General features: G+C 49.9%; 1 protein-coding gene across 3 annotated transcripts in view; it reads right to left on the bottom strand.

The window, feature by feature from the left end:
• Positions 1-636: 636 nt before the first annotated feature.
• LOC125623348 (uncharacterized) overlaps positions 637-24,623 on the bottom strand; it is a 253,272-nt gene continuing 229,285 nt past the window's right edge. For all 3 annotated transcript variants that reach the window (XM_048822505.2, XM_048822508.2, XM_048822506.2), the window contains 23 exons: positions 23,915-23,968; positions 23,696-23,749; positions 23,101-23,154; positions 22,198-22,251; positions 20,241-20,348; positions 19,469-19,522; positions 17,527-17,580; positions 17,072-17,125; positions 16,338-16,391; positions 15,914-15,967; positions 14,548-14,601; positions 12,805-12,858; positions 11,271-11,324; positions 11,124-11,177; positions 10,419-10,472; positions 9,583-9,600; positions 7,137-7,190; positions 6,827-6,889; positions 5,904-6,069; positions 4,430-4,536; positions 3,645-3,725; positions 2,367-2,555; positions 637-1,027 (listed from right to left, as the gene is read on the bottom strand). In XM_048822505.2, the coding sequence (XP_048678462.2) occupies positions 878-1,027; positions 2,367-2,555; positions 3,645-3,725; positions 4,430-4,536; positions 5,904-6,069; positions 6,827-6,889; positions 7,137-7,190; positions 9,583-9,600; positions 10,419-10,472; positions 11,124-11,177; positions 11,271-11,324; positions 12,805-12,858; positions 14,548-14,601; positions 15,914-15,967; positions 16,338-16,391; positions 17,072-17,125; positions 17,527-17,580; positions 19,469-19,522; positions 20,241-20,348; positions 22,198-22,251; positions 23,101-23,154; positions 23,696-23,749; positions 23,915-23,968 (1,692 nt within the window). In that variant the 3' untranslated portion in view covers positions 637-877. The remainder of the gene's footprint in view (positions 1,028-2,366; positions 2,556-3,644; positions 3,726-4,429; positions 4,537-5,903; positions 6,070-6,826; positions 6,890-7,136; positions 7,191-9,582; positions 9,601-10,418; positions 10,473-11,123; positions 11,178-11,270; positions 11,325-12,804; positions 12,859-14,547; positions 14,602-15,913; positions 15,968-16,337; positions 16,392-17,071; positions 17,126-17,526; positions 17,581-19,468; positions 19,523-20,240; positions 20,349-22,197; positions 22,252-23,100; positions 23,155-23,695; positions 23,750-23,914; positions 23,969-24,623) is intronic.

Here is a 24,623-nt window from a genome sequence, read left to right as displayed (position 1 = left end):
GCATTTTCTTTGAAAGACAAAGTGCTCTTAGTCCCTTTAAGGGCAGCAGCTTGGTAGTATATGGAACTTCGGGGAGGTAGTTTGCAGTTAGAGCTGGGCAGGAATCCGTTCTCCCATTCTGCAGAAATTTTTGAGATGTCAAAATATTCCTCCCTACCCTGAATTGGGACAAAGTCAAAATCTTGACAATCCAAAAAGAAAAAAAAATTCAGCTTAGATCACCCAGTAATGTTTCATTGTGCTACCTTTGATTTCAACCGTTGTTAAACAGCTTAAATTTAGAAACCACATAGTTTTGAAACAAAAAAAATCCCAAAATTTTTCCATTGACATTTTCAAGTCAAATCTCCTTTCCTGCAGAAAGTTCTGGTTTTGAGAAATCATTATTAGATGAAAAAGGCGTGTGGAAAAATTCCCAACCAGCTCCAGCTGCTTGTTTGCTCGGGGAGATCGTGCCAATCAACCATGGCCTGGGCCAATCCAGTGGCTGTATGCACACTGCTCCTGCAGCGGAGAAAGGGACCCAGGGACTTGTGCACCTGACCAAGGTGAAGAAAACCTAGTCCCAGCTGAAAGCTTGGATCGCCTTTTAAACAGACCTTAAGAGATGAAGTTAAATGACAATTTTCCCATCAATTATTAAATTAGCACCTTTTATATATATATTTATAGAAAAATTACTTTTGTAAACAATAGTCTCCTCCTCCAGAAGGCCGTGTAGTCCATGGCATAATGCAGCTATAAACATTACCTTATAAATAGGAACGGTAGCTTTCAAAAGCTAGCCAAAGGTTCAGCAACGGGAAGGTTTTTTTAGTTCCTTTCTCCTCTGCAGTCATATGTTCCTCAAAAGGAAAATGGATTTTTGTTTCTGGGTTCAGCTGAAGCAAACTGGTCCAACAGTGAATCCAAACTGGTGTGAGACGTCTCCATTGTGAAACACAGCCAGGTCTCGCACGGGCAGAAGTGCCAGCTCCTCTGTGGAAAACTGGAATATGGTGTCTGTGATTGAAGACTCATTGTCCATCTGTAACACAAGGGACATGCACTATTAGCATGGGTCAGTGATGACAGGCCTTGTCTCCACTCATAGAATCATAGACTAGCAGGGTGGGAGGGACCTCAGGAGGTCATCTAGTGCAACCCCCTGCTCAAAGCAGGACCAAGCCCCCACTAAATCAACTAGGAAAAAAGGTGGTTTTACCTTGTGTTATCACAGAAATGGAGGGCTGGGGGGGGATCTCAGCAGGGCACCTAGCATTGGCATGGGGGCTGGATGAACATGGTTACTAACAAGATAAAATCCTAGTAAAGACTCGTGGTGTAGTTTTAATACATGTTACCAGGCCAAGGTAAACCTTAGCTTCTGCCCTTGTGTTTTCACTTGTGTTCTCAACTTGAGATCAGCTTCAAACTGCCTTGTCTTCACTTCTGCCAGTTACCATGAGTTAAGAACATTCCTGTGGAAAAGATACAACTCGGGGGGGGGCAGGCACAATGGGGCCTCGAGCACGGACTCTAGGTGCTACTAAAAATGCAGCTCAAGTGCCGAAGGAGAGCCCCATAGAGGAGCCTCATAGCCTCATGTTGCTGAGACAAAATTATTGCTTCATGATGCTGCTTCGGCACCATCACATTGGGAACGAACTTCACTTGCGAACGTTGGGTGTTTGCAATGCCTGGAATTAACTACGTTAATCATTTTCAAACAGGACTGCTTGGAGTTGGGTCTCTAGCTAAAAGGCCTGATGGGCAGAGCTATTGAGTGCCACCTGAAGCCAATATGGGGGGGCTGGAGTCTCCCCTAGACCAAGCCACTTATTTAAATGCCCAACGTGAGGCCCTTGAAGCTGAAAAATATGATTGCGATTGACCTTGGATTTGGGTGGATGTGGCCTCTCTCGGGTAAAACATCTCGATCAGAGTCTATTGAGAACAGTATCTTGCCTATACAAAGACACTCTGAAAGGGAAGCTGGCACCTAATTTTCTCAATACATTAGCATGTGCTCCCCAACTGGAATTGCTTGTGGGGCAGGAGGGGGCAAGCATCCATACTACATGGGCTCCACCTAGCCATGGGTAACGTGTAACAGTGCTGTGGCCAAAGTTGAGTTGGCACCTATCAACTCTTCCCAAGGCTACCTTCAAGACCAGCACGAAACCCCTCTCCCTGCAGCTGGGAAAACAGGCTTTAATCTTACAGGAAGGTCTGTCAGTGGTTGCTGGGTGTGAACTACAAGGGGTTCCACCGGAAAGGCCTTTGCCCTGCAGGAATCCCCACTTCTCTCAACCTACTTGCTTCCGCTAAGAACACACCCGATTCAAACTACTGGCTCAGCTTCCTGCCGCCCCCCCTCCACTTACCATGCAGCCTGGCAGCGTGGTCAAGTAGCTCTGCTCCCTGGAGTCTGCTAGGAACTTGATGTCTTTCTCCAGCTGCAGCTCTCCTCCGTTGGAGTCGGGCCTGCAGGAGTACGACATCTTCTGGGTGGCGAGGCTGCTGTGTAGCTTCAGGAAGCGGAGCTGGACGGTGCTGGCTCCCTGGTACTCCAGCTGCAGCGACAAGAGGGTTAACGGGGTTCAGCTCGGGGAGGAGCGGGCCTACTGCAGCTCCTAGAATGCTGAACCTGCAGCAAAGCCCCCGAGTCGAGCCTGACGGAGAGGATGTCACCATTCGTGCCAGGAGGAATTCCAGCTCTTCCAAGGCCCACATTTAACCCACTCTGAGATTATCTAGGGTTGTCAGGTGTTGAGTTTTTCATGGGAGTGCCTGCTCACCAGGCTGTTAAAAGTCCGATTGGCAGCACAGCGGGGCTAAGGCAGGCTCCCTGCCTGCCCTGGCTCTGTGAGGCACCATCCCTGCAGCTCCCACTGGCCACAGTTCCTGGCCAATGGGAGCTGCGCAGCCAGTGCGTGGGGCGGAGGCCTCTGGCCCCTGCACCTAGGGGAGAGACATGCCACCCGCTTTTAGGAGCTGCACAGAGCCAGGGCAAGTAGGGAGCCTGCCTTAGCCCCACTGTGCCGTCAACTGGGAGCTGTCTGAGGTCAGTGCCTCCTGGCTGGATCCCATACTCCAAACCCACCCCTTGCCCCAGGTCGGAACCCCCTCTTACACCCCAAATCTCTCATCCCCACCCCTGAGCCCACACCCCCTTCCACACCCCAGCCCTGAGCCCCCTCCCACACCCCAAACCCTTCATCCCCAGCCTCACCTTGGAGCCCTCACCCCTTCCTACACCCCAACCCCCTGTCCTAGCCACTCCCCCTCGTGGTTACAGGCACGGGGGGGGGGGGGGGGGGCGCGGCGAACATGCAAGCAGCTTTCATAGGCTGTAAGGCCACAAGGGACCAGTGTGCTCACCCCATCTGACCTTACGTACAACACAGGCTCCGGGACGTCCCTGGATTAATTTCTGTTTCAAGTAGAGCTTGATTCAAGAGTTACCAAGAGCTTCCTTAGCACCCACCTGATCCTACAGACCGTGCCAAGAATGAGAACAGCAGGTTCTGTGTCCGCTATTAAAACGTCCCTGCGTGCAGCGCTCTGATCGCTCCTGGTATTGAGCCAGGCCTCACAGAAATGCCATGCCAGTGAGCTAATATGGGGCCATCCCTGATGCACCAGGGCAGAACAGAACTGACCTGGAAGCCCCCAGGCAGGGTGCTGAACCACACAAAGGTGTCCTTGGAGGGGTATGCTCTCAGCCAGGCTTTGATAGGCACCTGGGGGTTAAAAACGTTGCCACAGTTAGACGCCCCAGATGCGGCTGATGAGCTGACCGCCTGTCATGACTTTCAGGTCTCACTTGCATCTCTATGTCTGAGGTTAAAGAACTGGACTTCCTGGCAGCAAATAACTCTGGCCAGGAACTGCAGCCTGCGTTTGTCTCCCGCCGAGGCATCTCAGCAGAGCCGTGCTCTGGGCCTGCATGTGTGTAGTAATAATTGTGGTTTACAAAGGCTCCACCTCGTCTCACCCTCTGCTCACTCTTGGGGTTTACACAGAGACCATCTTCACCCCCAGGCAGCAGTATGCCCCTAAGCACCCCCAGAGGGGCTAAAGAAAAAGACTGCAGGTTCTGCCTTGATCACAAGGCAGCTGCACTGTTTGTGGCTTTGTCAGCACAAACCAGACCCGAAGCAAGTTACATGTGGCTGATTGTTGGTGCGAAGGTTCCAGGCTACATCCCTCTTTACCTCCTCTCTAATTCCCCTTCGTTCTCCTCTTGTCCTGCCCCTGATGTGCTATTAGTCACTCCCCCCACAGCCCCCAATTCCTGGACCTCTACCCTGGCTTCCCTGTCATTTCCCAGGTCCTTATCCGCACATGCATGGCTCTGCCACGGCAGAGAAGCAGATTTTCTGCAAGTCCCGCTGCCTGAGAAAAGCAACCGGACTCCCCCAGTGCTGCAAACCCCCTGCCATACCTGATTGCGTACTGGCGCTATACAGGTCTCTCCCCCTGCCGTGAAGTTGCAGAAGGCCAGCAGAGAGTCCTGCGGACTGCCTTGATTGGGGTCTATGTAATAATAACCTGGAAGGGGGAAGAGCAAGTAGCCGCTCACCCAGTGTTTGGGAAGAGAGGAGGCTGCTTTAGCTTTCATTTACAAGCGCACGCTTAGGGTAGTGCCTGTTACTAGGGCGTCCCCACTAGAGCAAACAGTCCTGTGATGTGCTCTGCTGCATTCCCCACCCCAGCCCCTTAACCATGTAGGTCTCAGTTTGCTATAAATCATGCTGACTTCCCGGTCACGTCACGCGCCCCTGCACCACAGCCAGACTCCCCGCCCCAGCCAACCCATCACAGGCCGGTCCCCACAGTGGACTACAAAAGCCTAATAAACAGCAACCAGCCTGATGGCAGGGGATGTAGGCATTCACTCTGCAGCAAGAAAGACGTTCCACGCTGCCATCATGTTCACACTGTAACCCACTTATTTTTTAAGCTCAAGCTGTAGCAGCTCCGGCTTCGAGTTCTGCTTTTTTGAGTTCAGTCCCCAGTGAGTGAGCCAAGATGACACGCAGGAACGCATCCAGCCTTTGCACTGCTGTGGCCCTAAGTCCAAAGGAATCATGTGAGCAGCTACACATCCCCCTCGGTGCCTGATCCAAACTGGATACGAGCCCCAGCCACTGACATTTAGCAACTCGGCCGTTTAGCTGTGAGGGCCCCAGTTGAGTTCCCGCTGTGTCAGCCAAGATGGCGGACAACAACACACCGCCCCACCCTGAGTGCGGTGCCAGGAAAACATGAGCCTGCCCGAGCACAAGGGCAAAACTTCTCTGTGATATTGCAGATGTGACAGGAGATATTCCCACCCTCCCACTCGTACAGGACAGCAGCTCATCTTTTCTCCTACCGAGAAGACATGACGAGGATCTGGCTGAAGGAGATGTCGGTCAATGGGCTTTAGAGACAGCAGGTCAGAGGGGCCAGGGGCTGTGTGTGTGTGCAATCCAGAATCAGAGAGAGGAGGTTATCTGGACCATCTCCTTACTTTCCTGGTGCTTTGACATTTCTGGCAGACCACCCACAGAGGAACCCTTCTTTTCTGCTGGACACGGATGTCCTGAGTGCACTGGCTCTAAATTCCTCTGAGAGATTAACCATGGGGCAACCACCGGCCCATTCACCTCCCACGGGGCAGGGCACAGCTCACTGGTGAACCTCAGTGCTCAGGAAGGGTGCAGGACTAATGACTTCTGCTTAAAACCAAGAGCAGAGGCCCTGTGGCCGCTTCCCTCCCCGGTATGAACTCTCTCTACAAGCCAGTGGTGATCTTTCCTTAATGGAACTACCAAGCAGAGTTCAGAGAGGACTGGAAGGACACCAGTCCACCCCTGACCTCATCCGGACCGGGACCCCACTCCCGTAAGGGCACAGTGCTGTTTATTTGGTACCGTCAGGCAGGTCAGGCTGAGCCAGCAGGAGCTCCTTGCAGTTGGCAGCTGGATTGTCTTTAGTGCCATCTGGGGGGTCTACCAGGAGCTTCAGCTCACGACCCAAGTTGTCCAGAAGAGCCCACACCCAGGTGTGGTTCAGTTTGTTTGTTGAATAAATCAGATGCTAAAAGGGGTGGAAGAAATATAGAAAGTAATCTGAATCTCCCTCACTTGTCCCCAGGCAGCGAGGAACTGCCCAAGTGCACCCAATGTCTGTCTGGTCTAGTTACACAATAGGGCCCTGATCTCAACTGGAATACAAATAATAAGAGGGGCAGGCAGGAGAGGAAGTTGGCATGCTTAAGTAGATGCCTCCTCACTAAGTCAGCAGTATATCCACGGGTCTTTGTGATCTAACACGGCAGCGCTGACTGGTTATGCTTTCTGGGGAGTGACCAACAGGCTCAGCTGGTTTTTCCTGAGACGCCTCCTCACTGGAGGAAGCCTTCTCCTGCCCAAAGAAGAGCGAAGTTACAATCTCTTCTGTTGTGGCTGGAAATCGGAAAGCAGTGTAAAGAGGGGGGACGTGATTTAAGACTTGCAATGCAAACCTGGGGAGAGACAGGCCACTGGTTGTTCGGGGCCCTCAATTCTCCTGCTTCTAGCTTAGCGCTGGATTAAGCTACCGTATATTTTATATTTGAGCAAGCCTGTGCAGGTGAACACCCCGCCCTTCCCCACCCCCAAGCAAAAGCAGCCAACAGCAGTCAGCACATCACTCATACATTGTCAGGTGCCACTTTGTCCTAGTTACACAGCACCCATCAGGCCAAGACTAAGCAGAGCTTTGGGAAAGGAAACATTCTCCCCACCAAAGCAGCAGCCTCCGTCACATGCTGTGTGAGACCTGATGGCTGTGTTCCCCCACCCACGACGCTCACCTCCAGTTCCTCCATGGAGACGTTGAGCGAGGGTCCCCTGGGACCGGCAAGGCCAGGCGCACCCTAGACGACAACGACAACATTGGCACCCCTCTCGGCATTCTGCACAGAGCAGCAACGGTGGCCTGAGCCAACAGCAGACTGGAGGCGAGGACCCGGGAAGTCCCTTCCAGCCCTGCTACCGTCCAGCTCTGCCCAGGTACATGGCAGGCTGCTCCCCTGCCTCCATCGGTTGTCAGCAGCACTGTGCAAGTTCTCTCTTGCTTGAGAAAGAAAGGACGGGGGATATGTAAATATCGGCTTAACTTACAGGCAGGCCTGGCTCGCCTTTGGGTCCTGGAAGGCCTTGGAAACCTTTAAGTCCCTAATGTGAGAAAGAGAGAGGAGAAACCAATAAACAGTCAGCAAGATGCTCTGCAGCCGGAGCCTGTCCCAGAGAAAGCACTAGGAATCCCTGCTCTTCCCTCTGTCAGGGCCTGCTCCCCTAGTGGATCAGTCCATCCAGGGCAAAATGTCTCCCTTCTCCAGGGTGAAGGCGTGTGGGACGAGCTGCAGGGACTGAAGGAGACTACGGGGGTGTTTAGGAATGTGCTGGCTGTTTCTTAGAGCAGCATCGCCGGAAGAGATGGGACGACGACACTGAAGCCGAGCACAGGGCAGGCCCCATCCATCCCTGCATGACACACACTGCAGGCTAGAGACAGGCTCTGCCACAGCTTCCCACCAGGGCTGGGGATGGCTTGTAATGTCGTGCTCGTCGGATGCAGATGTGGCTCTGTTTGCCCCCTTCGCATGCCTGGAGAGCGCAGCAGCACAGGGCCCCACGCGGTGCAGGGCCCCACTTTCTGAGACCCAACCCTCAAAATGCAGGGGAGGAAGAGGAGGGCTGGTTACTCCTTAGAATCATAGGATATTAGGGTTGGAAGGGACCTCAGGAGGTCATCTAGTCCAACCCCCTGCTCAAAGCAGGACCAATCCCCAACTAAATCATCCCAGCCAGGGCTGTGTCAAGCCGGGCCTTAAAAACCTCTGAGGAAGGAGATTACACCACCACCCTAGGTAACCCATTCCAGTGCTTCACCACCCTCCTAGTGAAAAAGTTTTTCCTCATATCCAACCTAGAACTCCCCCACTTCAACTTGAGACCATTGCTCCTTGTTCTGTGGTCTGCCAGCACTGAGAACAGCTGAGCTCCATCCTCTTTGGAACCCCCCTTCAGGCTGCTATCAAATCTCCCCTCACTTTTCTCTTCTGCAGATGAACAAGCCCAGTTCCCTCAGCCTCCCCTCGTAAGTCATCAGCCCCCTGATCATTTCCATTGCCCTCAGGTGGACTCTCTCCAATTTGTCCACATCCTTTCTCTAGTGAGGGACCCAAAACTGGATGCAATACTCCAGATGTGGCCTCACCAGTGCCAAATAGAGGGGAATAACCACTTTCCTCCATCTGCTCGCAATGCTCCTACTAATATAGCCCAATATGCAGTTGGCCTTCCTGGCAAAGACAGCACACTGCTGACTCATATTCAGCTTCTCACCTACTGTAATCCCCAGGTCCTTTTCTGCAGAACTGCTGCTTAACCGGTCGGCCCCCAGCCTGTAGCGGTGCATGGGATTCTTCCGTCCCAAGTGCAGGACTCTGCACTTGTCCTTGTTGAACCTCATCAGATTTTTTTTATACCAATCCTCCAATTTGTCTAGATCCCTCTGGACCCTATCCCTACCCTCCAGCGTAGCTATCTCTCCCTGCAGTTTAGTGTCATCTGTGAACTTGCTGAGGGTGCAATTAATTCCATCATCCAGATAATTGATAAAGATGTTGAACAAAACCGGCCCCAGGACCGACCCTTGGGGCACTCCCCTTGATACCAGCTGCCAACTAGACACTGAGCCATTGATCACTACCTGTTGAGCCCGACCATCTAGCCAGCTTTCTATCCACCTTATAGTCCATTCATCCAATCCATACCTTTTTTTTTTTTTTTAATTTGCAGGCAAGAATACTGTGGGAGACCGTATCAAAGGCTTTGCTAAAACTTTCCTTCCTAAGTGCAGCTTCCCCAGAAGATCCCTGACCCGACTCTCAAACCTTCCCATCTTCCCACCCTGTCAGGCTGCGGCAGTGCAGCCAAGAGCCTGCCCAGCGCACTTCGCTGAGGGTTCTTGTTAAAGCTAGAGTCAGCCTCACCCTTTCCCAGGGAGCCCAACTGAGGAAACTGGGTCACAACACCTGCGGCCCCTAAGGCAGCATTGCTGAGGATCAGACCTTTTAGCTTCAAAGGCCACCTACTTAACCCTGGCACACTCACCCCCATTTGCACCAGGGGAGACTGGCACAGACAGACTGTGGGATTTGCCCAAGGCGACATGGGCAGCTGGTGCCCAGAGCCAGGATTAGATCTCAGCGGCTCCAGTAGCCAGAATTTGTCCCTGACGGCCATCTCTCCACACACGTGGCTCTAAGGGCAGAGGATGCCCAGGGCCAGCTAGATTGTGAGTTGAGGAGATGCACAAATCAGCGTAAGTGTTAGGGCCTTCTGGGGAAAAAGCAGCAGGCTGCTCCAGCTTTCCCTGAGCCCTTTCTACTGGCAGCAGATCTGGCATAACAGTCTCTTCTCCCCCATTGGACACTGGATCTATGTGCACTGGGCTCGGTGGAGGGAGATGGGCAGAGATAGCCAAGCGGGATGGGATATGTTCAGAGGAGAGAGCTAGGACACAGTCAGGTCCCAGAAGATGACACTACGTCCTACTTACTTTTTGTCCAAATAAGCCCTGGAAGGGAAGAGAGAGAGGAAAAAAAAAACATTCTCGGAGTTGGAAGATATACACTGACTTGGGAAGAAATATAACCACTGCAGCAATAAATAAAGACATGGAATAATATGAATAAAACACTTTTCATCAGCAGATCTCAAAGCAATACGCAAAGGGGGTATCATTACAGGTGGGGAAACTGAGGCATGGGGCAGAGACATGACTCGGCCATGGACACCCAGCAGGTCAGGGAATAGAACCCAGGTCTCCTAAGTCCTAGGCCAGTGCTCTGTCCACTGGGCCCTACTGCCATCCCTTTCACATCTTTATGGTGCCCAATCCTGAGCTGCCCCATTAAGTGTCAGTCACTGCATCACTTGTTACCAGCAAAGCACAATGAGCCCAGGGAATCCCAGGCTTCTGACAACTTGTGAGGTTAAAACCCAATATACATAATCTATCTCACATGGCAGAATGTGACTCACCCCATCCACCCCCACAGTCTAGAGCGAGAGTGTGAACGGCCCCACCAAGCCTGCCATACTACAGGAAGATGGAGGAGAAGTCCAGTTTGGGAGGGGGAACAAAGTAGTTTCAAAAGGAACAATGGAAAGGAATGGAAAGTCTGTGACGGAGGGGAGTGCTGTTGGGGAGGGCTCCCTGAGTCATTCTGAACTATCCCAATAATTATTATTATGTAACTAGTCATGCTACTTCAGCCGGCTTTGGTGGGCAGCTGTAAACCAGAATATCTATTTAAGTGTGTGAAGCAGCTGGTTGCCCATCTATCACATGGTCCCATCACATGCACCCCTCTGGGACAGCGAAGGACTTACTGGCATTCCAGGGAAGCCGGAAGATCCCCGTGGTCCAGGTGGGCCGATATTACCCTGCAAAAATGGCACAAGCTCAGCTGACAACATATTGCAGGAAAATGTGGGAAAAACCCACATTCAGCTGACGATCCCATTGTACTTTAAATAATTAAACCTCACTACATCCATGAGGTTGATCCCAACCTTATTTGTAGTATAAAAAGGAAATGGAGTTCAATGGGATTAGAAGACCTGCCCAAAGTCAACAGAAAGTCAGAGTCAGGAATGGACCCGAGTCCCGATTCCCAGTCCCCTGTTCTAACCACTATACCTCTCTGTCGGTGACTCCCTATCCTTTTGCAGCGCTGGGGTCCACACGCTGTGATACACAACCAAAGCCATTTCTTATTTTTCTACCTCTCCAGGGTCTTTTGCAGAGAAGAGGCAGGTTTTGCAACAGCAACCAAAAAGTGCCAAAAATCCACCCAAGCCAAATTCCAATTCCCTCCCTCCAGTAACGTCACTTCTGCCTGCATGCCTTTGTCCACCCCAAGCTGGGAACTTACCTTTGGATGAATTCATCGCTTCCCCCATGTACCTCCTTTTCCCCAATATTGGAACTACCAGCTGGTGCCTGAAAGCAGCCGTGCAAGCCAGCAGGGGGCAGGGCTTGCACATGACTGCAGAACAATCTACACAAGGAGAGGACAAGTTAAAGTCCTTTACCTGCTCTCCCTTTGATCCTGATCTTCCAGGTGCACCTATGGGTCCTTGCTTGCCCTAAGAGATGGGAAAGGTACTGAGTGAGCACCACAGTAGTTGAAAGACGCAGGGTAGGGAAGGGAAAGAAAAGAAAGAAATCACTATACATACCTTAAAGCCATCGTCTCCTTGTGGGCCATGATATCCCTTGCTGCCTTTCTCACCCTAGAAGAGTCAATCACGGGCGGGAATTGGTAACAGCACAGACAACAAAACAATAGCCCTACAGCTGAGACGCGGGAAGGTAAGAAAGGTTCTAGCAGCCCTTTAATAATCAGTTTCTGGGAGATGGAGGGCGAGCTGGCATGGAGGTTAGATACAGGGAACCTTACTAATGTCAGTTACTACAATTCATTATGGCAGCCAAGGTCTGAGGTTTTGCTGGCTGTTAGGACAGGAGATTCTGAAACCAAAGGAGTTAACGCAGATGATCATCAGCACAGGTTTTGCTGTATATTTTAAGTACAAAGTATTGATAGATATTGATCGTGTTCCCTATACAGCTGTTATCATCAGATTGGTGAGCACCCTAAAGAGATTCAAAATCCTCCCTAGATGCGTAATCCACACAAATGCAAAAAAAGACAAATGCCCTTCCTTCAAACTCAAACACCGAGAGGAGGAAAACTGCAGAAATTAGTAGGCCTAGTTTTGTTCCACTTTCCTGATTACATGGGGTTTTCTCTTACGTTGATACTCTGACCAAGAACCTCACACTCATCCCATTGAGAGAAGAGATGCGCTAACAGCGGCATGTCCAACACACATCAGCCAAGCAGGGCCAGACATTTCCAAGCATGGTGAACCAGTGTTGTGATGCTGATAAGTGCAGCTGGCTGAAAATTTTCTGGAGAAGCGCTTTTGTTTTTCAGGGGATTTCTGGTTTTTTTGTTTGTTTGATTGGTTGTTTTTTTTTTTTTTATGGGCGTGGAATGGCACTATACAATAAAATAGAAATTCTTGTGATAAAAAAATCTGACAACCAAAAATCCAAACATTTTTGGTTTTTAACCATTTTTTTCAGCTTTTTTATGAAAACCCAAGGAGTTTTCCAAGAAAATTTTGGATGACAATTAAAAATATATATATTGTTTACTGAAATTTTTCATGGTGAAAACCAAAACCAAACCAATTGCCCAATCAGCCCTACTGACAATGCTTTAGGTTCTGTTACATTTAAAAGTTTTATTTATTACAGTAAGTTCTGAAGGTCATGAGCAACTGACTGGCACTGGGGAACACCTTATGTCCTGTATCAAAGCTGGCAGATAGGGCCATCAAGATATGCGAGGGCTTCTTCAGCCATGGGCAAATCACACACCTCATCAGTGCACAAAGAGACTATCTACCCACATGTGAAAGTCATCAGAAGCGTTAGGAAGAGGTGATGTGAGGATTAAGTGATCCTATACTCCTCGGACTTGGTTTCAACCACCAGCTGACATGATGGGTAGGGTAAGACAGGTAACAGGCAAGGGAGAAAGGGAGGAGCCTAACACGTGCATATCTACAGGCTCATGGAAAGAGTTAGACCAACGTGCAAAGAAGCAGGGTGGCTAAGCTAACAGAGTCATACTCCACATATGCAAAGCCCCCACTAGAACACAGTGCCCCCAAGTGATCAGTAGAACAGAACCCTACATACCTTCTGGCCTCTTGGTCCCTGGTCTCCCTTCACCCCTTTCAGTCCAGGAATCCCCTGTGCGGGGAAAAATGTAGCACCCATGTATCTCCATCAACTATGACACTCTGACTACTGTTGAGTTAGTTACTTGCTGCTGAGAACTCTGCAAGGCAACACCACTTCTAGATGGGCTGAATGCCTTGTGTTTCATGAGCATCTCTTCCCCAACAAAGACCAACCTTGCCAGTAACAACTACTGCTGGCTGCCATTAAAGCTGCATGAAATTTTATGAATTTTCCATTTTCAATGACTTTTTTTTTTTTTTTGGATGAACAAAGATTTTCAACAGGGAAAATACATTTTTTCCAACCGTTCTCATCAAAACTTGTCAAGTTCTTCAACCAGCTCTAGAACTGCTGGACTTTTCTTTCTTTCTTTCTTTTTTTTTAAATGATTGAAATTTCAACAAAACATTTAAAAGTTTTTCAACATTTGGAAAAACTTGTAAAAAAAAAGGAATTAAAATTCACACACCATCTAAAAAAATATATATATATATTTTTTTACCAACTCTAGCCGCCACATCTTGGTCCCCTCCCTGGAAGTGCTGTGTTCATGGAGGGCACTTCTTCTGGGAATGTGATTACATCACCTGCCTGACAGATCCATCCCAAGGCTGAGATGTTCTTCTCAAACATCATGGGTGGTCAGAAAATTCAGGGATGGGAGTTGCACAGATTATAACAAAATGTTGTTTTTCATCATGATTTTATTTTAATCAAAATTATCTGACTAGCTCTGTGGTATTGTAGGACTGTTAGATTCTGGAAGGGCAAGTAAGATTGAATAGGCAAAATACCTACAAAGTCTAGACCTTTATGCTTAACTGATTCCGGAATTTTTTTCTATAGGATGAACCTGTCCAGGGGGCAACCAATCTAACTAATATTAAGATTGGGCATGATAAATGTATTAATAGAATTATATGATAGGGTGCTTGCATCAGCAGAGGACTTGACTTGACCCAGGCAGTCCTTGCCAGTCCTATGTCTGATTATTTGTAGATGAACAAAACATGAAGATCACAGGGATTGCCATAGCAACAGCTGGATGTCAAAGAGGCAGCTTTTGCCTTCCCAACTGGGAAGCAGAAGCTCACACAGAGTGAAGGCTGCCCTGCTCCAGCCTAAAGACATGATACTGCACCATCAAAGGGCATGCACTGACTATATGGAGCCCCATTGTGCTAGTCTGGATCCTGCTCTCAGGCCAGCAGGAATCGGGAGTAACTCCACTGAAGTCAGTGGCATTACAAGGGTGTCAAGCCAACAAGAGAAGAATCAGCCCCACAGTGCTGGGAGAGCTCCCTGCGACAAGCAGTCCTGGACTCTCCCCTGCTGTACAGTGCTGAGCACAATATAGGATTTCGGTCCATACAGAGCCTTGTAGCAGAGCCAGGATTTGAACTTTGCTCTCCTGAGTGCCTTACCCACAAGACTGCCCTTCCTCTCCCTTAGAAAGCTCTTCAGCATCATGTGCTCTATGTCTAGAAAGAGTCACAGATTCCAAGGCCAGAAGGGAGCATTTTGATCAACTAGTGGGATCACCTGCATACCACCAGCCAGAGAACTTCACAAAATAATTCCTAGAGCAGATCTTTCAGAAAAAAACCCACCCCAATCTTAATTTAAAACTTGTCAGCAAAAGAGCAGGCTCAGAAAAGACACCTATCCCAACTGGCCATCTCTGTGGCAAATACTCACGTAAGGTCCTTGTGGACCACGTGGTCCGTCTGACCCTGGTTCACCTGGATGGCCCTGGAAGGCAGAAGGAGGAGAAACCCTTCTCAGTGTCATAATAGAACAGCAAGGTAGGAACGATTTCACAGGCGTTTCTTGTGCAGAAAGAAAGCAGAGTCTTGCGGAGATGGTGCAAGTGCCAGAAAGATGGGAAAAGGCCCTGGGATCCATGCTTTAGGTATGAGGAGGAGAAAGGATTTGCCTCAGATGATTCCTCTCCAGAGGAAGAGTGGGGACAGACGACCGTATGCAAGGTGTGGGGACAGTCTGAGGAACAGGACATACTGCTCCACCATACATCACTGCTCCATGAGCAGCTTAAGGGAAGGTCCTTCTCCTCCGGTTTCTCTACTGGCTCCTCCCCCCTTGCCACATGGACAGATCAGCTCTCAGCAGGATCTCCCGTGATGCTAATCAGCCTCTGACCGTTTCATTGCTGTGAAAACCCTCAGCATAGGGGAAAGAGAGCGAGAATTCAGAGACACCGCACCAGCTGGGACAGGCCTATGCGAAGGCAAGAGCATCTAACGTGCTTGGTGCCATAAGGGGCTATCAGATCAGGACTCGCATGTGCTGTAATACACTAAGTAGTGTTTAGATTCCTAGCAAGCAGTGATAAGATTAGGGGTGTGGGAAGAGACTGGGGAGCCCCATTGGCTCTCTGACAGCTCCGCTGGTGGGCGCTCTAGGCCCAGTCATGCTAAGGACCCTTCATAGACACAACAACGCACTGCCTTTGGCTTACCTAAGGGGATCCTCACCACAGCTCCTTTCATTTGATGCCCTAAGCAGCCCCCAGTTGCCAGTGACAAAGCCTTTCCCAGAGGGGCTCTGTAGGGCACAGCGTGTTGCTCACCCTCCAACGTCAGTGACCTGGACCAGTTGAAAGGGTGGACTCTTTTCCATGGTGGTTCTCACAGAAAGCAAATCCAATCCATTCAGAGACCTCTAGGTGCCTGGAATCCTGGCCAGGAGGACAGGAAAATCCTGTCCAGTTTGCCCCCTGGGTATCCAAGGTGACTTAATGAAACCTATAATGGACCCAGACTTAGCCCTGGCATGACAGGCCAAGGAGAAGTAGGTCACATGGATCTGTCTGCCCAGCGGAGTCTGGGCACATCCAACTGATGATAGCTACACAACCATGCATATGCTACTGCCTAGCAAAGCAGCTGTGTGGGGCACTCACCCAGCCTAAGGTCCGTGCTAACTCAGCACTGTCAGTGGCTAGTGCAGCCCGGGCAAGGCTAGACATGTCAAGGCCAAGTGCGACCGGGACTGTCACCTGGCACAGCTGGGAAAGGACAAGCGAAACAGCTGGGTTGCCTACCTTGGGTCCCTTGGGGCCTCTTGGGAGCTTGCGCCCGGCTTTGCCTCGCTTGCCCTGCAACGATAGAGAACTGGAGTTTGTGAACAAAGTAATGTGAAAATCAACGATGTCTCCTGCTCAGCTCCGCTCCTCACTACAACAGCCCCGCCCCCGGGGGGTCACCCCTAAAGCTCCTCACTGCTGAAGTCCCCCAGCAATGGTATCCTCTCCCCATCACTACAGTATCCCAAACAACCCGTGATGCGGTGTCCCGTCCCCACGTCACCCTCAAAGATGCCCCTTTGCAAACTGCCCTCATTAGGTGCTGCTCACACAGGAGTGAGAGGAATTAACCGTTCGCGCTGGGTTAGCGTTGACCACCAGCACGGAGCAGCTGCTAGCAGTGGATGTAGAGCACGTGGCGGGGAGGATAATGCCACCTTACCCGTCTGCCAGGATTGCCGGGGAGGCCCTGATCTCCTTCACGCCCGCTGTTCCCCTAAGGAAACAGACAAACACACACACGGCAAGTCACCAGCAGTTCTGATGAACCGCCAGAAAGGGGGCAAAGACTCCTCCCTACCTATCCAAGGGAAACCAAAGTTGCTTGTTCCCTGCTACAGCATCCCTGGGATAGAAGGGATGCAGCTCGTAACTCCTCTCGCTGAGAGCATCAGGACACTGCTGCAATCACCCCTCTTTCCCTATAAACACTCTCCTGTCAGGACGAGTTGCTGCCCCTGGAGGGGCGGGGGGAGAGACACGATTTGTAATCATTACTTTTCTGGTGGGAGGAAAAACTGAGGCACTAAAGACTGCACAGCACTTGGCTGCTCACCTGCTCTCCCCTTGCAGGGCCAACTGCACTCATCCTAGGGTATTGCACGTCGTTGCAGTGTGCCCCAGAGGTGGCTGCATTTCAGCAGCGGGTGCTCCGAGATCTTTTGGGGCGAAAGGAGCAATATAAACGAAAGAGTGGCCAGCAGGAAGCCATGTGCCAATGGCACCCGTTACTCCGACAGAAGAGTCCCTGGCACCGAACCCCAAAAGGTTAGTGCTCTAGAGACGCAGAGCACACCATCGGTAGGGCCAAGGCCATGTTATTCTACAACCGGAGCGCTCCACTGGGAGGAAGGGTCATTCCCCATCTGAAGAGCAGAGAAGGCCTTCCGAAGTTACCTTTTCTCCTTTACGACCCCTCTGTCCCTCCGGACCCAGCTGTCCTTGAGGCCCCTGAAGTCAAAAGGGAGAAGGAAGTGTCTCTACGGGAACACCACAAGCTCCCCAACGATGGGGGTCTCTTCAGCGATGCTCCCTAATGCAGTACCCTCACAAGGGAGTCCAATGCCCTCCCCTCTTGAGTTCTGTCCCCAGCCCTGCGCACACACACCGGGATGCAGTTCTAAGCAGGACTTGTAAAAGCCTAGAGGGGTGGAGCAGGGCCATGAGAAAGCGCAGGGATTTTCACCCAGCCTGATAGGGGCCAGGTATGTCTTCAAGTCCTGCTCCCAAAGAGGTGCTGGGGTCATGCTTTCAGGGAAGAAAAGGAGGCATGAAACCTATGCTTGCAGGGAGAGGTGGAGCGGACATGCTCCAAGCCGGCACATGGCACACCTGCCTCTCTCTGCCCTCACCATTCGTCCTGGTTCTCCTGGATCCCCCAGCTCCCCCCTCTCACCTGGAGGGCCCTAAGGGAAAAAACAGATAAACAATCCATTACATTCACATCTCCCTAAAGAGCATATCAGGTGACCTGTCCTTCTAGATCCCTTCATGGCCCTCACCACACTCCTATCCTAGTGCATCACAATCAGGAATGGATTTTGTCCTCACAACACCCCTGAGTGGCAGGTAAGTAAATACAGAGAGGGGCAACTCCCCCGGGATCCTGGCGGGAAACATGGAGGTGGGAGGGGGACAGGGTCTAGGAGCTAGTTGGTGCGGGGGAGATTGACATTGGCTGAGGAGACAAGGAGAGACAGAATGGGTAGGCAAGGAAACAGACTGAAAACCAAAAGGGGTGGGAGGAAGGAAGGAGAGGAGGGGACACAGATCCGCTGAGCAGACAGGCTGTGGAGGGAGAATTGGGACTGGCTGCGCAAAGAGACTGGGACAAGAAGCCTTGGCAGGGGAAGGGACAGTCTCTGTCACTGCACAACCTTGATTCATCCCCAAGCAGGTCCAGCCTGTGCACTGAAGAGGCTGGAGTCCTGTGGAAAAACCAAGCCTGTGATCATGCAGTTAAAGTCACATCACAATGCATATGCAGACAGGGGCACAAATTAAGCTTGCGCGGGCAACCAGAATTCTGATGTTTCCTAGCTTTTGAGTGCTTGGCTTTGCAATCATAGCAATGTTCTTTTAATGGGTGTGTGTGTGCATGTGTATGCCCTCTATTTACAAGTGTGGTGGACACATTGCTGTACAACAGAATTCCACATTATCAAGTGCAATCTGCTTATATCATAGAATCATAGAATATCAGGGTTGGAAGGGACCTCAGGAGGTCATCTAGTCCAACCCCCTGCTCAAAGCAGGATCAACCCCAATTAAATCATCCCAGCCAGGGCTTTGTCAAATCAGGCCTTAAAAACTTTTAAGGATGGAGATTCCACCACCTCCCTAGGTAACCCATTCCAGGGCTTCACCACCCTCCTAGTAAAATAGTGTTTCCTAATATCCAACCTAGACCTCCCCCACTGCAACTTGAGACCATTGCTCCTTGTTCTGCCATCTTCCACCACTGAGAACAGCTTAGCTACATCCTCTTCGGAACCCCCCTTCATGTAGTTGAAGGCTGCTATCAAATCCCCCCCTCACTCTTCTCTTCTGCAGACTAAATAAGCCCACTTCCCTCAGCCTCTCCACGTAAGTCAGGTGCCCCAGGCCAGCCCCCTAATCATTTTCATTGCCCTCTGCTGGACTCTCTCCAATTTGTCCAAATCCCTTCTGTAGTGGGGGGCCCAAAACTGGACACAATACTCCAGATGAGGCCTCACTAGTGCTGAATAGAGGGGAATAATCACTTACCTTGACCTGCTGACAATGCTCCTACTAATGCAGCCCAAAATGCCGTTAGCTTTCTTGGCAACAAGGGCACACAGTTGACTCATATCCAGCTTCTCGTCCACTGTAATCCCCATGTCCTTTTCTGCAGAACTGCCGCTTAGCCAGTCGGTCCCCAGCCTGTAGCGGTGCATGGGATTCTTCCGTCCTAAGTGCAGGACTCTGCACTTGTCCTTGTTGAACCTCATTAGATTACTTTTGGCCCAATCCTCCAATTTGTCTAGCTCACTCTGGACCCTATCCCTACCCTCCAGCATATCTACCTTTCCCCCCAGTTTAGTGTCATCTGCAAACTTGCTGAGGGTGCAATCCATCCCATCATCCAGATCTTTAATGTCGTTCATACTCGGCCATTCGCCTAACCATTCTGAAATATTGGGTACAGTCCCAGCCATCTTCCCTCACCATGCCCAAATCCTGTTCATACTTCTGAGCCCAGGCTCACCATGAGGGCAGCCACAAACCACAAGCTCCATGTTTGCTCAAAAAGCAGTAAAGAGGCCCACTTACTTCCATGCCACTTAGCCCTGCTGCTCCCACTTCTCCAGGTGGCCCACGAGAACCCTGAATTCATTGGGGAGAAAAACACAACTGACATTAGCTTCAGGTGAATCAGAGGAAAGATAGTCTAGTGATTAAATAGTCTTGGGAGTCAGGAGCTCTGGGCTCTCTTCCCAGTTCTGCCACTGACCTGTTTCTGAGTGAGCTTGGGCAACTCATGCAGGCTCTCTCTGCCTCAGATTACCCATCTGTAAAATGGGGATAATGCCTCCCACCTCAAAGGGGACTTATAAAGCTGAATTCATCTATATCAATCATTTTGTGCTCCGGAATGGAAAATCCCAGAGTGACACAAGGTGATTAATGTATTTGTTTGATGCCTGGACTTCTGTCTTGATAGCGACCGTGGCAGATCATTATCCTGACTGCTAGTGGCGTCCACAAAGAATAGGGTTTGCACATGTCGCCTCCAAAGATGCACATGGAAGGGCTGTAAGCAGCCAACTCGCATCGTATGTGCTCAAAGCCCAGGCAAGGGACGAGGCCACTTTGCACATACGGCCCAGGGTAGGACTCAGAGATCAAATCCCTCCTGCACGAAAGCAACCCAGGGTGTGTGCCTGTTGCATGCACCTTCCTTCTGGGGTGGGGGTGAAGGGAGCAAAGCAAAATGTGTGGATGTTTAGGAGCTCAAGCCGAGCACGTACAGTAGCACGGAGAGAGGGTGCAGTAAGGGGAGTCGTCTTGCAAAGGCGGGAGGGAGGGTGATGGGTAAAGTTACCTGATGGCCAGTCTCTCCTTTCCCCCCGGCATCTCCTTTGGGTCCTTCAGGCCCACCAAAGCCCTTGAGTCCTTGGCTCCCACTTTCACCCCTGGAGCCTGCTGCACCCTAGAGTGCACAGAAAAGGGAGATGCAGCCACCTTATGGACTTAATTCATAGCCTCACCAACCCGACCCAACACAGTGACACTGCATGAGAGCATGGAGAGGAGACTCCACTGGTCGCGACTGTCTCTTCCTGCAGAGCATGGTTGTGGAAATGTCAAAAGCGAGAGCTCCTGCAGAACGATTTGACCCATTTCATAAAAGCCACAAATGGCTTGCAAAACAGGGGGAGAGAACAGGTGAATCCAGATGGGCCCCCAAGCTGGACCACGATCCACACTTCACTCAGCTACGAGGATGGTCAGCTGTGGATCTCAGTCGGGATTGGAGCTTCACAGCTCAGAGCCAGGTCTCTCTGTGAACTGGACATATTCTGGAAACAACAAATTCGCCTTGTTGCTCACTGATGTCCAGCTCTAGCCTATCTGCGTTTTTTTGTTGAAAATGTCTAAGCAGCATTTCTCAGAAATCTTTTAAGCTTTCTTTTATTTGAAACAGTTTATTTCATGTCCTCTTTGCAAATGGAATTTATTGAACTAAAAAACCATTTGTCGTCATGGAGAGATGAGTTGCCAACCTAGACAATGGGAAACCCAGTACCTGGACCAAGATTTATTTCTTCAATTAAGCTGCACAGCATCATTAGTGCATCTGCAGTGCTTTGTAAATGGCACCGTTGCAATCATTAAATGTCATCGGTTGCAGCCTTTATCATACAGTGCATGCAGGGAAGCAGGGTGGTTATCTGCCCTTTTTAATCTGAACCGAAGATGACAGTGAGCGCTTTTAAGAATACGACACTGCTGTCTGGACACTGGGCTATCTGTGATGTGTATTTCTGGTGACCTTTCAGATCCCCCAACAATTCAAGCATCTTTGTTCTACGACAGCAAAAATTAAACAAAATGTATTGTGCGTGTTCTACAACAGACACTGGTAACTAATTGCTCCATTACAGCAGCACTTAGTTACGTGTCTTATTGGCAAAGGCAACCCTACTTAAAATGTTTTTAGCTGACTATAGGTAGAAATCAAGAAAATCAAGGAAATAAGGACTTGACTGGAAAGTATTTACCAGAAGGGATCCCTTCCTGGCCATCCTTTCACATTTTCACAATGCCACTTCTCAGAGGAATTGCATTGTGGCATTACCATAGACACAACCATTTTGTCTCAAGCTGGGACAATAATGTCCTATTTGGATCTAGATTCTGAAGCACCAAAAAGTCAGGGATACTAGACTGGGCCAATTTCTATTGTCCTGTAATACAATTAGCATCAGCTGGAGCAGACTATTTCAGTTAGAGCAAGCAAAACATTGCAATGACTTTTCATTTTGCATTGGAAACTAGACAACTTCTATATACCTCAGTCCTAAGCCTCCTAGGCTGGGACATGGGGATGCTTCAGAACTGACCTGAAACCTAACCCAAACCTGGAAGCACCTCTGAGGTTTGAAAAAGTCTTAGTTTCCATCTTGCCCCAGTTTCAGAGGTGCTCTGATTTCACCCAGGACTAGAAGAAAAATCCCCAAGTAGCTTGTGAAAAGGCCGTTTACAGCCTAGGTAGAAATAAAGATGTAACAAAGCCTGCTGCCGTGACATTCCAGACTGGTTTGTTGCACTCAAGAGCTGGGACAGTCCAGATAAGAGTTGGTTCCATACAGCAGCACCCGCTTCCCTACCAAACAAACCATTAAACTAAAGCATAAGAAAAGAAATCAGGAAGAGAATAAATTATTAAAGAGCCAGGTTAAAAGAGCAGCCGTTTGTCGGGAGCTTCTTTGAATGACACCAGACCTGATCTCTGAACACTCCCCAACCTCTGCTCTGGAGCAGGATTTAGTACTTACAGCAGGCCCTGGCTTGCCTCGCTGTCCTTTTCTTCCATCTTCCCCAGGGACTCCCTGTAGTAACATTTAAGAATTAACATGAATCTGACTCTCACCTGTTTGATGCATTCATTAGTATCTCTTATTAGGATACTACCAAACATAGTGCCATGGAGACTGGTACCCTTGCCGGTAGTCTCAAGGACTACACCCCAAATGAAGGTGTGATTGCAGTGGGGGTGGGCATACCTGAACTGGCTTTAATCTAGCGTCAGTGAGGATACGGCAGTGCAGGCTGGGTGACCCAGTACAAGCACACTAGGGACTATGGGTATATACTCAGGTTTTTGTCTTTCACTGGGGTCCATGCCACCACACCTTCACTGCAGGTCAAGCACTGAATAGCCCATGATAAGAAAATTGCTCCGTCCCTCTCACAGATGCTCCCTGAGAGAAGCACATTGATGGAGGGCTTGCACGGCTGCTATCCATTATTGTATCAGTCTCATGGACAAATATGGAAATAAAGAGAAGATATCTGTCTCCGGGGATGTCAGGCCAGCCCATTACAGTGCTCTTGTAAAATACAGTGTCCCAGCGCTAGTGTCTGTAAGACGACAACTAGGGAAACAAACATGACTGAAGTATGGGGAACAGAGTTTCAGAAAGGCCTACTGATTTGTGTTGCCCAACTTGAGACACCATAAAGGAAAGGGGCCCAGTTTTCAGAGCGCGGGTGCTCAGCACTTCGTGAACTCCAGTGCCCAAGTTGGCCACCCAAGAAATGAAGCATCCAAAAATCACTAGTTACTTCTGAAAGTCCTGGCCTGGGCTGGGAAGGGGGAACTCTTCCAATTTTCATTTCAGAGGGCGACGGTGAGGCGCGCCTTAGACAGCACACTGGGGTTCTGCAGTGACAATTACCTCCAATCCAGCCCCACCAGCTGGGCCAATCAGTCCACTTGGTCCTGGATCCCCCTGGGGAAAAAGAAGGGAATAGTTCTTATCCTGCCCTCTGGAACCTAGGCCACTAAAACCTTTGTGGGGCTGCTCTCACCCTCTCCCCTTTGATCACCAAACCCAAAGGGATGGGGATTGATCCCTGGCACAGGCAGCCTGCGTTACAAGCCTGCCATTGAAAATCTCTCTCCATCTGGAATGCTGAGCTGGCAGACTGTGTTGGAGGAGGGGACCCTCCCTTCATAGTTCAACTCACTGGTAGCCTTTCCTGTTATCCCAGGGCTAGAAATCAGGGCTCGGGAAATGAGTAAAACAGAGACTCCTCTTGTGACATAGAGAAACCAATGAAATTTAAGAATGGAAAACTCCTCTTCCTCTGTTTTACTCATCTCCCGAGCCCTGAAAAGATCCCAGAAAAGCAGCTCTGCTGGTCACCAAACTATGCACAGCTCTCCAATACCTTTCAGAAATGCCAGCTCTCCCACCTCGTAAAGTTCATTACCACAATGGCGTGGAGGTGGGTGAGGTTATATCAGACTTTATCGCTTCTTCTCAGTACCTTCTCTCCCTCAGGGCCAGCTAACCCGGGTGGACCTAGGATGCCTGCTCCACCCTGTCACGAAGGAAAAAAATAGATCACATCCATTCAAAATAGCCATAACTTACACAGAGCAGCCAGTTGCCTCCTGATGGTCAAGTAACATGCATGACCCCCAGATTTCTACATCAGAGACCTTGCAACCAGCAAAGGAAGGAGGAATAATACAAGTTAACGTACAATTCGTCCTCTGGCTCCAGCAGGTCCCGCAACACCGATCACACCGAGCTGGCCCTGTGGAAGGAAGAGAAGTGTTACTTATTAGAACCCTGACAGAGCTCCGAAAACTGAGACCGGAGCTTGAACTGGCTGCTGAATCCAGCATTAATCTAGAATGCTCTGTACAGCAGCAACTTCATTCGAGCCAACTGTCACTGCGACAGAACCCGCAGATCACGGTGCCACAGGGAACACCCATGAAAGGCTGAAATCTCATTCCAGTAGGTTCACAGGGAACCCAGGGCCCAGAAGCAAACCCAACTATTACCCTAATGGGCAACCCCAAGAGCACACATGGAGGAGAGAGAGAGAGAGACTCAGGGACAAGATATTCTAAACTGGGAGCAAGAAACATGCATGGATATTGACACACCATCGAACTCAAATAGCTACAGAGAAAGAGACTCAAATTTTAGTGCTGAGACTTAAAGGCACATAAAGGAGAAACCCTCCTGGTTGTGTGTCAAGTGACCCTCTGGCTCAAAATCTGGACTTTTTGCCAGCTGATAGTTCTGGCACAAAACCGCGCATAACGTCAGCACCTTGAACATGTCAGTGTGAAAACTGCTCTTTGTCAGAATGAAATTTCTAATTTGAAAAGCCCTGACACCATCTCATTTGGTCAAAAAGAGGAAAACGTGTTAAAATAGCCCATTTTTGCTCACAAATG

The sequence above is a fragment of the Caretta caretta genome, chromosome 16, assembly GCF_965140235.1.
Source record: "Caretta caretta isolate rCarCar2 chromosome 16, rCarCar1.hap1, whole genome shotgun sequence".
In the NCBI taxonomy this organism is placed as follows: domain Eukaryota; kingdom Metazoa; phylum Chordata; order Testudines; family Cheloniidae; genus Caretta; species Caretta caretta.
This window is presented reverse-complemented; position numbering and strand designations above follow the sequence as displayed.